The sequence below is a fragment of the Lynx canadensis genome, chromosome D2 (genome assembly GCF_007474595.2).
Source record: "Lynx canadensis isolate LIC74 chromosome D2, mLynCan4.pri.v2, whole genome shotgun sequence".
Lineage (NCBI taxonomy): Eukaryota > Metazoa > Chordata > Mammalia > Carnivora > Felidae > Lynx > Lynx canadensis.
Genome location: NC_044313.2, coordinates 53949618 through 53964959, shown reverse-complemented (window position 1 = coordinate 53964959; position 15342 = coordinate 53949618). Strand labels below are relative to the sequence as shown.

Here is a 15342-nt window from a genome sequence, read left to right as displayed (position 1 = left end):
TATTCCCCCTTTAAGTCTCAGCCCCAGGTGGATGGAAATCATCCCTGCTACTTTCTTGAAATATTGGGTAGATATTTTCTAACCCATTTTAAACAGACTGGGCAGCTCCTCAGGCTTTAAGCTTTATACAGACTGTTCAGTTCCAGATTCCCAATTCTTACAAGTGAAAGTTACTCTTTCTCTCTTTGTATGAGTATTAAAACCCATTCCTCAGCCCCTAGAGTCTACATGTGATCTTAAAAACCCCAAGGGTTTTAGCATCAGCTCCTGCTCATTACTTTAGCATTAGTGTTCCTCTTCAACGGAACTTATAAGTTTCCATTTATTCCATTCTAGCTTGAGGGCGTATCTTTTCTAATGTTTTATTTTCACCTAACATTTTTTATTTATAATGGAGAAGTACTGTGCTTGTTGATGGAGTCTGCCAGCCCACCAGTAATCCCTGCATTACGTTTCAAAGTTCTTGAGAAATGTACCCTACCAATGATACCCTACTAACCCACTCTGTGTGTGTGTGTGTGTGTGTGTGTGTGTGTGTGTGTGTGCCAGAATTACTGGGAGTTGGGGAATGTGTAAAATGTATTAAGTAATGTTAGTAATCAAAATACACATATGAAAATAATCATACTATGCCATAGATTAAATGTGAATTGTCTCTTGTAGGTAATATTATGGTGATTTTATTTTATCTTTGGATTGTTCCTTTACAAATGTTCTACACATACTAGCTTTATAGAAATCAGGAGGAACATTTTTAATGAAGAAACTAATGCATAATTTTTATGATGAAACTTACGCCTTTAATAATTTTGTTGATAAAGAGCTTTTGCAGTAGACTCTGCAGAGTTTCCTGGGTTTCCCTCTACCTTTTTTGTACTTGATAACTCATAGAAGATAAAATTCTGATATCCCAGTTTGAAAGCTAATGGAATGCCAACTACAGACACTAGCCACCTGTCCTGCTGGTTATTTTTAATTTTTGTATTTATTTAATAGTTTATGATAGCTGCAGGAATTCTGCTTAGGAATGAAGCTTGAAGGAAAAGTTCTAAGAAAAAAGGTCATGGTTTGAATCTGGGCAGAAATAATTTACTGTATCCTCAAATTATAGCTTGAGTAGTTTTGAGTTGAGCTTAGCAATGAGTCTTTACAGTTTGATGTTTTGAGTCTGGGCATCAATAATGGACTACGCCCATAGACTAATTTTATTTTCTGATTTTGGCTATTTATAGAATTGGGAGGCTGACAACTTGATCCTCTAATTCAGGGGTTGGCAAACGATGACCCAAGACCAACCCATCGCCTGTTTTTATATAACCTTCCAGCTGACAATTGTTTTTATATTTTTAAATAATTGGTGGGAGGGAGTCAAAAGAAGGATATTATTTTGTGACATGAAAATTATATGAAGTTCAAATTTTAGTGTCTGTAAAAAAGTTTAATTGGAACACAGAAACACTCATTTATTACATATTAGACATGGCTGCTTTCACAGAAAAAAATTAGCAAAAGGTTGTTATAATCATGATGTGAGGGTGGGTTTCTAAGCAAGGCAAACAATTCAGAAGCCATAAAGGAAAAGACTGACAGACTTGATCTTATGAAAATTAAAACCTTCTGAACAAACTGAGACACCATAAAACACGTCAGACCCTTAAAAGACAAATGAGGGAGATTTAAGAGGAGGGTTAGACACAAAACCCGAGTTCTACCACAAGCATGCACACTGCCTCCTGGACCCAACCTTTCTTCCCTCTCAGTTTTGTCACTGAAAAGAACAATAAAAACTTCTGTGCTTTATTACCCAGATCAAGGGTTACATCTTCCCGGGAGGGTGTGTCCCTTCTCCCCACCCAGCTGGCTCCTGCAGGAGCTTTGCTCTGCTAGAGATCTACTAAGGAATCAGACTACTTTATTTGAAATGTATGTCCTTCCAGAAACACTCAAATACAGCATGAGTAACACACCAAGGGAACAAAGCAGAACTCTGACAATTTTACTGAAGCAATAAACTCTATTTCAGTTACTAAAACAGATTAAGTTACTGCAGGAGGGAGGATGACCAACTTGTCCTGGTTCGCCTGGGACTGTCCCTGTGTTAGTACTGAAAGTCCATGTCCCAAGAATCCCCACCCCAACCCCGCCTCTCCCCTCAGCCGCCAGCAGACCGGACAGTTGGTCACCCTAGCACAAGAACAATCTTTGCCTCTAAACCGGTAGCTGTTTCCTTTTTTCAAGCTATAGATCCCCTTAAGAATCTGATTAAGGCTGTGAATCCTTTCCCTGGAAAAAGATACGAACTCACAGGTTCATAAAATTTTGCTCTAAGATTTTAAACAGATTAAAAGATATTTAGGGGCGCCTGGGTGGCGCAGTCGGTTAAGCGTCCGACTTCAGCCAGGTCACGATCTCGCGGTCGGTGAGTTCGAGCCCCGCATCAGGCTCTGGGCTGATGGCTCGGAGCCTGGAGCCTGTTTCCGATTCTGTGTCTCCCTCTCTCTCTGCCCCTCCCCTGTTCATGCTCTGTCTCTCTCTGTCCCAAAAATAAATTAAAAAAACGTTGAAAAAAAAATTAAAAAAAAAAAAAAGATATTTAGAGATACTTTTTTTCCTAGAACTAAACCCAAGAAGAAATTCATCATGAGGTCTTTTTTTTAATGTTTATTTATTTTTGACAGAGAGAGAGAATGAGATAGAGCACGATGGGGGAAGGGGCAGAGAGAGAGAGAGAGGGAGACACAGAATCCAAAGCAGGCTCCAGGCTCTGAGCTGTCAGCACAGAGCCTGACACAGGGCTGGAACTCACGAGCTGTGAGATCATGACCTAAGCCAAAGTCAGACGCTTAACTGACTGAGCCATCCAGGCACCTCTATCATGAGGTCTTTTTATCAAAGTATGAGTGTGGACCAGTATCTTTTTTTTTTTTTTTTTAACTAGCACTAATTCTTAATTCTTGTAACAACCTTGCAAGGTAGGTGTTATTAACATTTATAAACATGAGTCAACAAGAGCACCTGGGTGGCTCAGTCAGTTGAGGGTCAACTTTGGCTCAGGTCATGAAGCTCAGGTCATAATCTCACAGCTCGTGGATTCAAGCCCTGCATCAGGCTCTGTGCTGACAGGTCAGAACCTAGAGCCTGCTTCAGATTCTGTGTCTCCCTCTCTCTCTGCCGCTCTGCAGCTCATGCTCTCTCTCTCTTTCAAAAGTAAATACACTTAAAAAAAATTTTTTTAATTAAAAAAAAAACAAACATGAGTCAACAAAGGTTGACTCAACAAAGGTTGAGAGAGTTAGATAACTTGCCCAAGGTCACCAGCAATGGAATTCACACACACCCACCCCCACTTCAAACCCATGATTTTTCCATTACTAGTATTTCTCAAAGCCTGGTTAGTTCAAGGGCCTCCCGTGCAGTTCCCGGGTCCTACCACAGACCTATTGAATCAGAATCTCTGGCAGCGGGGAGAGGAAATCTTGATCACATTAGTGCATACCCCTTATAGCAGCTGTGCTACATCTGCTATTAATACCTGCTGAATCTCATTGTATTTACAGTCTGATCCTTAACAAGTACAGATTTTATGTGTTAACATGAAAACAAGCTGCTGTAGATCTAAGAAGTGGGGAAACCAATGCTGACACAATGTTGTAGACTACCAGGCCACAAACACACCTTCATCTGTCAGAACAACCTACAGGATGAAGTTCTCCACGAAAGACCTATTAAAATAGTGCTCCATACACTTGGTAATCACCTGGGAAACATTAAGAATAGTGATAATCTGGGCATGTCTGGGTGGCTCAGTTAAGCGTCTGACTTCTGCTCAGGTCATGATCTCACAGTTCTTGAGTTCCAGCCTAGCATCAGGCTCTGCGCTGCCAGTGCGGAGCCTGCTGGGGATTCTTTCTCTCCCTCTCTCTCTGGCCCTCCCCTGCTTGTGCTCGCTCTCTCTCTCTCTCTCTCATAATAAATAAACATTTAAAAAACACTTATAAATTTTTTTTTTTTAAATACTGACATCTGGGTCCAGCCCATGGAGATTCTGATTGGGCACAGGAGTTTTTAAAGACCCCCAGGTGCTGGTAAGTACAGGACCAAGATAGAGAACTATGGTTTTAAGTAGTGGTTACGTACTTATCAAATAGAAAAAAAAATTTTTTGGTAGACTAATTGTTGCTAAATTATTTCCTCTGACAAAAGATTGTAACCTTTAAAACTGATTTTTTTTTTTTTTCCTGAAAATGTGGTCCTGCACCAGGATCACCTGGGAACTTTTAAAAATGCAAATTCTGTGGCTCCACCCCTGACCTACCTACCTACCCAATCAGAAATGTGGTGGGGGGTGGGGAAAGATAGCAGTCTTTTTAAGCCCACTAGAGACTTCAAAGCAGAGGAGTTGACAACCACTGCTTTGGGGATAGAGGCGTGGTGCACAAGAAGTGTACCACAAAGCAAACTGAAAAAGGACAGAGAGACCCAGTTAATTATTAGGTATTTTCTGTTCCAAAGATTGCTTGATTCATAATCAACCTGAGAAGATATTTTGTGCTGTTTGGCTATGGCCTCCAGGTTCTTGGCTCCACTAAGTTCCAAAGGTAATAAGGCTTAACCCCCTATTTTGTATGTTTTTCAGGCCCCTCCTTTCACAGGTTCTGTTTTCAGAGTGAGTGGAGTTATTTGCCTTCCAGCAATGTCTCTGTTGACTGTCCCATCCCCCACTAGTAGCTGCTGCCCTTGCCCAGGTAGAAGCTTGCAACCAAAATTTGCTGAAATCTTTTAATGCTGTTTTGCCAGAAAAGAAAGAAGAAGGTTTGACTCTTGTTTTCCTAAACAATCCCCGTGGTTATCTATTTGCTAAACCACAGACCCAAGTCTCCTATCGCCTCTAGGAAGAAAAATAGCACCTGTGTTGAAGAAATACCTGAAGTGAGTTAACCCCCTCCCTGCACCATTGATGCAAACTAGGTGAGCACAGTCCAGTGACAAGTCACCTCTGCCTTTGTCCAACCCACGTTGGCCGAAGATGGGGCCAGGAGCCCAGGTAGGCCCAGCGCAGATGGCTTTTTGCCCTAAGGGATCATCACATAGAAGATGCGACTCTTTTGTTCGCCATAACTGTATATGGTTCAAACTTTTATGCTGCAAGATTTTTGGTTCTGCCTCAAGGATTACCCATTGAGTCACTCATGGTTTGTAAGGAAGTGATGTCCCTTGCTCACAGGCAAAAAGGGAGTGAGTGAGACTGATTGGGTGAGTCCAGCAATTATGCAGCTTTTTTGTCTCTCTCTCTTTCTCTCTTTCTCAAAAGTGTTTGGAGAAAATATTTCTTAAATGTTTTCCTGCTAGGCTAGACTGACTCACCATTTCCATCTCCAATCCCATGATGAAATATTTGATAACCTAAACCATAAAACTAATGCTATATGAAACCGTGCATGCTTTCGAAAACCACTCTCCTCCCCTTTTGAAGTTACTCCTGCCTCCCAGCAGCAAGGTCCAGGGCCCCGCTTCCTGCTGCCCTTAAATTGACTCCTAGCGTGGAGAAGGAAGAACTGACACCAGGGACAATTCCTGGCAGCTGGAAGTGCACCCTGGCTCCCACGTACCCTCTTTACAACTCAGGCAGGGTAGTGCCCTACCCGTTCACAACTGTACATCTGACGCCAGGCCTGAGGGACAGTCTGAGACCTGCTCAGGGCCTGGTCCTTCATGGGTAGAGACAGCTGGCAGCAAGCCCTTCCTAACCCCTGAAGGCCTGCCATTGCTGATTGAGGCAGTCATACTCTGTAAGCTCTCTTAGGAGGGTCGGACACACTGATGCCCATCAGGGACTGACAGAGCTGGCAGGGAGGTGTGAACTACATTAGGAGGAAAGAAGAATCCATCTCCAAGCTTAGCACAGAGTGACTGAGGAAGCTGTTTGACCTCCCAGTAGAATTTTCTCTGAATGTTCAGCTCAAGTTTTCATCCCTAGGAACTCCTCGCAAAGACCTCCTCATTTTCTCCCCGACCCCCACCCATACTTCTTGTTTCTAAGTAATGGCCTCACAACAAACTCACTAAAATGAAGCCGTTTCCCTGGAGTAAGTTTGTTAGCAAAAATCCAGGAAACTCAGTGAAATGTGCATTTCAGATAAACAACCGATAATTTGTCAGTGTAAGTGTGTCCCAAATATTTCAAATATATTAACAAATTATTGGTTGTTTATTTGAAATGCACGTTTCACTGGGAATCCCGTATTTTTATTTGCTGAATCTGGCAAACCGACTTAGGAGGTGAATGGCAGGGAAAAGTGTGTGACAGACTGAGACCCTGCTCCCACTGTTCACAGGCCCACCAGGAAGAGAAACTGCGCATGCACTCACCGTATCGGCATCTGTACTGACAGACTCCATTTTTCCCTCCTAGCAGCTCCAGAAAGGAATCGAAGTAGCTGTTGACAGATTCAAAACTGCCCCTGATGTGCCGAAGGCCCCAGTCTGAATAGGACTCCTCTGCATCAGGGCTGGTGTCACTCCGAGCTGGGCCACCCCACAGGCTGAGCCACAAAATCAAGAAGCCAGTGGCCAGCTTCATCCTGAAGCCAGCTGGGTGCTGAGGTCTTTCCTCAAACCCCAGCCAGTGTCCCAGGAAATCCAGGTATGCAGCCTGCTGGCCAGATGTCAAGCAGGACTGGGAAGGGGGTTATCTGGAACACTCAATCTGTGTATTCCCCAGAGGTGGACTTTAAACATAGCAATGGAGGTTGGGATGAGATCAGGGCAATTAGAAAGGGTAAAGGTTAGGCAGTGGGAGGGCCTGTCTGAGGGATGGCCAGTCAGAGAGAACACTTCAAAGTGGATTCCACAGCCCTGGAGGAGGGAGATGTTGGCCAACTTGTAGGAGGCACGAGCGGTGGAGCAATTGGAATTCTGCCCCCAACCAACTTGTTAACCTATTGATCAGTTACAAATTTGGTCCTTTAGGGCTAGCCTCTTGACACAAGATCTTGTCCCAAGATCCCAGCACCACCCCTAAGACCATCTGTGCATGGTCTCTAGGGAGATTTAGGAGGATGTATTGAGAGCTCAGGAAACCCCCAATGTCAGTGGGTTAACAATGACACCCATACCAATGGTCAGGATATTATCTGTGTGTTCTAAGTGTGTGTGAAGTGGGCTTTCAGATTTGGGACCCTGGCTTCTGCCTTAGTCTCTTCTTGGCTCTCAGACTCTGTCCTCCAACCCGGCAGAGCTCCTAAGTGCAGCCACTCTGGTGCTGGGACATTTTTGCCTCTCTGCTTACAGCAGTGTTTTCATTTCCACTCAACAGTGTCTGATCTCTACAGATTGCCCAGAGATGGTGCTGAGGAAACTCCACTCTCCTTGTGTTATTTTTACTCAAGCTGCTTAGAAACTAACTAAAGGGTTTATCAGAAACAGAATTTGAAAGTTTAGGCTTTAAGACTGTTGACTAAGACCAGAGTTTTGGCATCACTTTCAGTTCATACTTTGCTTTTAGCCACCTGAAGAAATAAATTCCATGAGATCACTAGTCTCTATAAATGATATCTTTATGGACCAAATGAGTCATATAGATTCTCTCTCAAAAGTCTGGCAAGCCCCACAGAAGATAATGAATTACATTTCTTCATTTTGGATAAGAAATCTTTTTTTCTAGAGACTCAGACTCCAGAAAGGGCAATGGTTAAAAAATATTTCATCATGGGGGCACCTGAGTGGCTCAGTCGGTTAAGCATCTGACTTGATCTCAGCTCAGGTCTTGATTTCAGGATTGTGAGTTCAAGTCCCGTAAGGGGCATGGAGCCTACTTAAAAAAAAAAATCATATGAACAACAATGCCACCAGTATTTTAAAGCATCTATATATTCCAAACCAGTGTATGTGTGTTTCACATCAATTCTGTGAAGTAAGGTGGACATCGTTCCTGTCTGAGAGGTGAGAAAACTGAGACACAAAGGTGAAAGGACTCAGAAATGGACAGGCTGTCACTGGTGAAGTGGGGATCAGGGCCTGGTGAATGATTTGTGGGGCCCAGTCACAATGAAAATGGGAACATCCATGGGGCACCCCAGCACTGAGGCCGCTGGAGAAGGAGAAAGTGGGCAGAGGGAGGGGAGACGCCCACCCTCATTCCCGGCTAACTTTGTTGAGGCACGTTTTGTGGCCTAATATGTGATCTATTCTGGAGAACATCCCATGTGTACTTGAAAAGAATGTGTATTCTGCTGTTTTTAGGAGGGAATGTTCTGAATATATCTGTTAAATCCATCTGGTCCAGTGTGTCATTCAAAGCCACTGTTTGCTTTTTGATTTTCTGTTTGGATGATCTGTCCATTGATGTAAGTGGAGTTTTAAGGTCCTCTACTATTATTGTATTACTATTGATTAGTTCCCTTATGTTGTTATTAACTGCGTTATATATTTGGATGCTCCCATGTTAGACGCATAAATATTTACAATTGTTGTATATCTCCTTGTTGCATCGTCTCCTTTATTTTTGTCTCCAGGAAAGCACTAGTCTCATTTATTGAAACTTCATGGGGGCACCTCAGCACTAATCAGGCAGCTGGAGAAGGAGAAAGTAGGCAGGGGGCAGGGAGAGGCCCATCCTCATTTTCAGTCCTTGAATAATTGCTTGAAGATGGGGCTGTCATGACTCTGGGGAAAAATCTCCACCTGAGTGTTTGGGGCATACCATATGCAGGAGATGAAGCCCTTAGCCACGTGGAGCCTACATGCCACTCATTCTTGTTAGGTTTTTACCCCTTCCAGATGTAGAGCTTGCCACAAAGCATCACTGTCCAGCACAAAGCAGTCATCAGATAGCAGCAACTTGAGGGCAAAGGGACTGGAGTCAGTCACCTTAGTCAGGTTGATGTTCAGTGGCAACGGAGACCTTATACAGAGCCACAGCCTTGGCATTTGTCTGGTCAGCCATGAGGTCTTCCTCGGGATTGCCCTCCTTCAGATGAGGCGTGGGGCCCAGGACCTGGATCATCTCTACAGGCTCTTCCCCATCAGTGACAATCTCCACTTGGGCCTTGCCCTGTCGCTCACTGTCCCAGATGGCCATGTCCAGGTACCGCACCTTGCAGTGCTCCAGGATGTCGAACTTGCCACCACACCAGGCAAAGATATTCTGGCCCAGGTCCAGGATGGGGCAGTCCCCAGTGTTGAAGCTGTCTCAGCTCAGTGCCCTTTCAGTGGCATGGATGTTCTTCTTCCTCTTGATCTGGTAGAGTTTCTTGGTGGCAGCTAGAGTGGCCCCTGAGGAGGTCTTGTGAAATGCTGACTCTACTCCACCTTCCTGGTACTTGAGGCCACATGAGAAGTAGCTCATGAAGAGGTCAGACTCACTGCCTTGCACCCCTCGGTGCTGCACCAGCCTCTCGCCAGGCAGGGTGTTGAGGTGCACGACCAGCACAGCACAGGCCCCCTGTTCATCCCAGGATGGCTGCTGTCCTATCCATAGGTGCAAGTGGGAGAGCTCCTCTGGACCATTGTGCAGCACTAGGTAGGAGTCCCTCCAGAGGGAAGATGCCCTGGTTCTCATGTGCTACTGGCACTGGCTTCAGCTTCTCCACCCACCATACATGCAGGCAGGGATCCTGCACCCAGGCTGGGAATGGAGAACCAGTCTGGGGGAGGAATGTGTACATGCTGTTTCCAGTTCTGCCACCACCTTGCTCAGTAGCTCCAGCAGCCCCCTTTATTATTATGTACAGTGCTTCTTTGTTTCTTCCTGCAGACTTTGTTCTAAATTCTATTCCGTCCAACAGAATATTGCTATTCCAGCTTTCTTCTGACATCCGTTTGCGTGATTAATGTTTCTCCATCCCCTCATTTCAATCTGCATGCGTCTTTAGGTCTGAAATGAGTCTCTTGTAGGCAGCCTATAGATGGGTCTTATTTTTTTTATTTTTTTAAGTGTTCTATTTATTTTTGAGAGAGAGCAAGTTGGGGAGAGGCAGAGAGAGGAGGACGGAGGATCCGAAGTGGGCTCTGCACCGACAGCAGTGAGCCTGATGTGGGGCTCAAACTCACGAACCCTGAGATCTTGACCTGAGCCGAAGTCAGACGCTCAACCAACTGAACCACCCAGGCGCCTAGGGTCTTGTTTTTTTAATCCACTCTGTTACCCTTTCTTTTGATTGGAGCATTTAGTCCATTTACATTATTGATAGATGCATATTTATTGCTATTTTGTTACTTGTTTTGTGGTTGTTTTTGTAGTTGGCCTCTTATCCTTTCTTCTCTTTCTCTCTTTCATGGTTTGCTGGTTTGCTTTAGTGATAAACTTAGATTCCTTGCTCTTTATTTTTTGTGTATCTATTACTGTTTTGATCTATGGCTACCATTCAGTTGATATGTAACATCTTATGCAACATATATTAAGCTGAAGCAATATATATTAAGCTGATGGACCTTAATCTTGAACTCATTCTTTACTCCTCTCCCCTCCATATTTCGGATATTTGGTATCATATTTTACATCCTTTTGTCTTCTCTTGCCTGATTTTACAGATAAACTTAATTTTTTTTCTTTTTTTGCTTTTGTGCTTCCTATTTTTCTTAATCTGACTTATGGCTTTTGTTTTCTACTCAGTCTCCCTTAACATTTCTTAGCGGGCTGCTTTAGTGGTAATGAATTCTTTCAACCCTTGTTTATCTGGAAACTTTATTTCTCCTTCTATTCTGAATGACAGCCTTGCTGAATTGAATATTCTTGGCTGCAGATCTCTTCCGTATAGCACTTGGAATATATCCTGCCACTCCCTTCTGGCCTGCAAAGTTGCTGCTGAAAAACCAGCTTATAGCCTTATGGGGTTTCCTTGGTATGTACCTGTCTTCTTTTCTCTTGCAACCTTTAAATTCTTTATCACTATTTTTTCCCATTTTAATTACTATGTGTCTTAGTTGGTCCTCCTTGGGTTGACTTTTGCTAGGGAATCTCTGTGCCTCTTGAATCTGGATCTGTTTTCCTCCCCAGATTTGGGGAGTTTTTAGCTATTATTTCTTCAAATGAATTTTCTGCCCCCTTTCTCTCTCCTCTCCTGGGATCCCTATAATAGGAATGTTATTGCTCTTGATGGTATCACTGAGTTCTCTAAATCTATTCTCATTAAGCAGTATTTATACGTCTCTCACCTGTTCAGCTTGATTGATTTTCATTACTCTATCCTCTAGGTCACTGATACATTCCTCTGCTTCCCATAGCTTACTATTGATTGCATCTGTTGTATTTTTAATTTCACTTATTGAGTTCTTCATCTCTGATATGTTATCTCTTTGTCAAGGGTCTCACTGATGTCTTCTACCCTTTTCTGAAGTCCACTGAGTGTCTTTATGAGCTGTCAGCACAAAGCCTGGAGCCTGCTTCAGATTCTGTCTCCCTCTTTCTCTGCCCCATCCCCGCTTGTGCTCTGTCTCCTCTCTCTCTGTCTCTCTGTCTCTCTGTCTCTCAGTCTCTCAAAAATAAACATTAAAAAAATTAAATTCTTCATCAGGTATATGACTTATTTCTGTTCTCTTAGATCTCCTGCTGTGATTTTGTCCTGTTCTTTCATTTGGGACATATTATTCCTCTCCGTTGTCTACCTTGCTGTGTCTGTTTCTCTGTGTTAGGAAAAGTCAGCTGCATCTTCTGCTCTTGAGAGTAGTGGCTTTATGAAGAAGAGGTCCTGTAGTGCCCTTCACTGCAGTGTCCCCTGTTTATCAGAAACTTGCCACTTCAGGGGAGTCTCCTACATGTGTTGCTTGAGTCCTACTATTTTGTCTGAGTCGCTTTTCCTTTCAGTCCAGACATCTGCACTGACTCTTCGCCTGTTGTTGTCTGTGCTTGATCTCTGGTGTTAGAGAAACCCAGGCAGCCCGGGTCTCAGGGGACATGACCACAGGAAGGCACCAGAACAGGCTGGCAGTGTAAGCATAATTGGTGATGAGTCACTAGTTCTTGGCTGGATCCCCCAAAGTGCAATGGCTGAGGGCATGGCACACAGTGGCATTAACAAAATTTGCATTTAGCCCAGGGCAGAGGCCAGCAGGCTTGGAGAACTTGTGGGCAGGTGCCCTGCTACCAGGTTAGGTAGCAAGTGTCTGTGCAGCACTGCCTCCTGCAGGTGGCTCTGTGTTTACACTGGGGACTGGGGGGGAGGAAGATGGCTCCTGCCAGATCCTTTGGTCCAGAAGTCCCCCAACACACTCCAAAATTCATATAAACAGATCTTTTCCCCATTTACCCCAGACCTTATGCAAAGTGTTGCCTCCCCGTGGGCTGTTGTCTCTTATGGGTGAGGACTCAGCTATCACTCATCCTCCTGGCTTGCCCAGTGCTGAACCAGCTGACTTTTAAAGCTCCAGGCCCCAAGTCCCACTGGTTACATACAAACTCATAGAATTCAGCCCCTCTGATTTTCAAGGACAGCTGTTATGGGGATTTGTCTTTCCCATATGGGCTCTCTGGTGCTTTCTCCATTCTGTGCCAGCAGCTCCCTCCCTCCTGGGGGCAGGTCCTGACCACCATTTCTGCCCTTCCTAACCTCTCAGATGCAGCTTCTCCACTTTTAGTTATGGAGTTTGTGCTGCCCATCTTCCGATTATTCTCAGCTTGTTTACTCAGCTGTGAGTGATACCTAGCTGTAAACGTGGGATGGGGTGAGCTTAGGGTCCTTCTACTTGGTCATCTTGGCCTTAGGAGACTTGGTTACTGGAAGATTATTGTGATCCTTTAGTGTTGTCATGTTTCTTTGATTTTTCATGTTCTTTCAAGTCTTGCGTTGCTGTCTTCACATTTGAAGTAGGGGTCATCTCCAGTTTTTAATAACTGCCTTTAGGAAAGAAATAACTTCTGTCATCCTTGCTAAGGATTCTAAGACTTTCTCAGATCTTCTATGCTCAATGCTTTTTGCTTTCTCTTTTGGCTGAATTATTAAATCTGAATGTCTTCTCTCAATCCTGTAATGCACCAGATCACATTCTGACAGCCTTCCTTTTGCTTCACTGAGGGCAGGCTTAAACCTCAAGTTTGTGGCATCTCCAGATGGCCTCCAGATCCAAGCCAAATGTCTGTGCATACCCACTAGCTATCTGCCAAAGCTCACCCCAGTACCATCAGGAGTGCACACTGGGAGTCAGCCACAGGATTTGGGGATGCATGGGTGAGCCATGTCGGGTGCTAAGCATGCCCATGTGCCACCTAGGGGGAATCCACACGCAAGCCATCCCAGTGACTTCTGCAAGCAGCCTCTGACACAGGAACTGTGTGTCACTAATGCCATCTAAGAGTGCTATCTGCCACTCTCCCAGCTTCTTCTAGCCCCTCAGTGATACAGCTCATGGCTCAGTAGTTCTGATGGATTGAGAGAGAAATAGACTTCATTGGCAGCATCCTGTATGACTGTGGAAGCTGCTTTGCCAGTTTTTAATTGCAGTTACTTTTATTGTTGAGTTGTTTTTTTTTTTTAATTTTTTTTTTCAATGTGTGTTTATTTTTGGGACAGAGAGAGACAGAGCATGAACGGGGGAGGGGCAGAGAGAGAGGGAGACATAGAATCGGAAACAGGCTCCAGGCTCTGAGCCATCAGCCCAGAGCCCGATGCGGGGCTCGAACTCACGGACCGCGAGATCGTGACCTGGCTGAAGTCGGACACTTAACCGACTGCGCCACCCAGGCGCCCCTGTTGAGTTTTAAGAATTTGCTCTATATCCTGGATATTAATCTTCTGTAGATACATGATTTGCAAATATTTTCTCCTGTGGATTGCCGTTCACTCTCTTGATAGTTTTAAATTTTGCAAAAAAGTTTTGAATTTGGATGAAGTCCAATTGATCTATTTCTTTTATTGCCTGTGCTTCTGATGTCATATCCAAGAAAACATCACCAAATCCAGTATCATGAAGATAATGCTCTGTTTTCCTCAAGATTTTTACAGTTTCACCTGTAAAGATCCACTTTACCCTAATTTTTATATGTGGTGTATGATAACAATTTCGTTCATTGGCATGTTGATACCCAGTTTTCCCAGCACCATTTGTTGAAAAAAGCATCGCTTGTACCATTGAATGGTTTTAGCACCCTTGTCAAAATCACTTGACCATGTCTGTGGGAATTCATTGTGGGCTCTTTATTCCAGTCTATTGGTCTATATGTCTATCCTTAAGCCCATATCACAGTTTTGATTACCTTAGCTTTGTAGTAATCTTTGAAATCAAGAAGTATGAGGCCTTTAACTTTGTTTTTTATAAAAACAGTTTTGGCTACTTGGGGCCCCTTACTCCATATGAATTCTAGGATTGGTTTTTCTATTTCTGCAAGAAACAAAATGCTGGTATTTTAATAGAAATTGCATTGAATCTATAGATTACTTTGTGTATTATCATCTCAACAATATTAAGTCTTCCAGGCCATCAATAATGGATGACTTTCCATTTATTTTTGTCTTTAATTTCTTTCATCAATGTTTAATAAAGTTTCAACTTACAAATCTTGAACCTCCTTGGGTAAATCTGTCCCTAAGTATTTTATTCTTTTTGATGCTAGCGTAAATGGAATCATTTTATTTTTCTTTTCAGATTGTCTGTTGTTATCGTATAGAAATGCAACTTTTTTTAAAAGTATTGATTTTATATTTTGCAACTTTGCTGGATCCATTTATTGGTTCTAGAGGGAGATTTTTGTGGACTGCTTAGAGTTTTCTACATAGAAGTTCATCTCCTCTGTGAACTGAAATAATTTAATTCTTCCATTACACTTAGATGTTTGTTACTGTTCTTGCCTAACTGCTCTGACTAGGACTTCCAATACTATGGTGAATAGAAGTGGTGAAAGTGGGCATCCTTGGCTTGATCTTAGGAAAAATGTTTTCAGACTATCACCACTGAGGATATTAACTGTTCAGTTTTCATAGATGGTCTTTACCATGTTGAGAAAGTTTCCTTTTATCCCTAGTTTGTTGCAGTGTTTTTTTTTTAATCAGGGTGTTAAAATGTGTATTCTATATCAGTTGAAATTATTATGTGAGTTTTTCCTCCATTCTATTACTGTGGTGTGTTACATTTCATATATTGTACCATTTTTGTATTCCAAAAATAAATCCCACTTAAAAAGGTCAACAAAATTGACAAATCTTTAGCTAGAATGACTAAGACAAGAAGGGGATTTAAAAAAAAATTTATATTTTTTTTATTTTAAGAGAGAGCAGGGGCAAGCAGGGTAGGGGCAGAAAGAGAAGGGGAGAGAGAATTCCATGCAGGCTCCGTGCTGTCAGTGTAGAGCCTGATCTGGGGCTTGATCTCATGAACCATGAGATCATGACCTGAGCCAAAATCAAAAGTCAG

At 43.2% G+C, this 15342-nt stretch overlaps 1 protein-coding gene and 1 pseudogene across 4 annotated transcripts in view; both read right to left on the bottom strand.

Moving 5' to 3' along the window:
- Positions 1 to 6715, bottom strand: part of PLA2G12B (phospholipase A2 group XIIB) — a 30494-nt gene extending 23779 nt beyond the window's left edge. For 2 of the 4 annotated variants that reach the window (XM_030334701.1, XM_030334702.1), the window contains exon 1: positions 6370 to 6714. In XM_030334701.1, the coding sequence (XP_030190561.1) occupies positions 6370 to 6580 (211 nt within the window). In that variant the 5' untranslated portion in view covers positions 6581 to 6714. Of the gene's footprint in view, positions 1 to 6369 lie in introns of all 4 variants that reach the window. The other 2 variants (XM_030334703.1, XM_030334704.1) reach the window with 2 other exon arrangements.
- A 1907-nt stretch (positions 6716 to 8622) lies between these two features.
- LOC115527502 lies at positions 8623 to 9665 on the bottom strand (annotated as a pseudogene).
- Positions 9666 to 15342: the final 5677 nt, after the last annotated feature.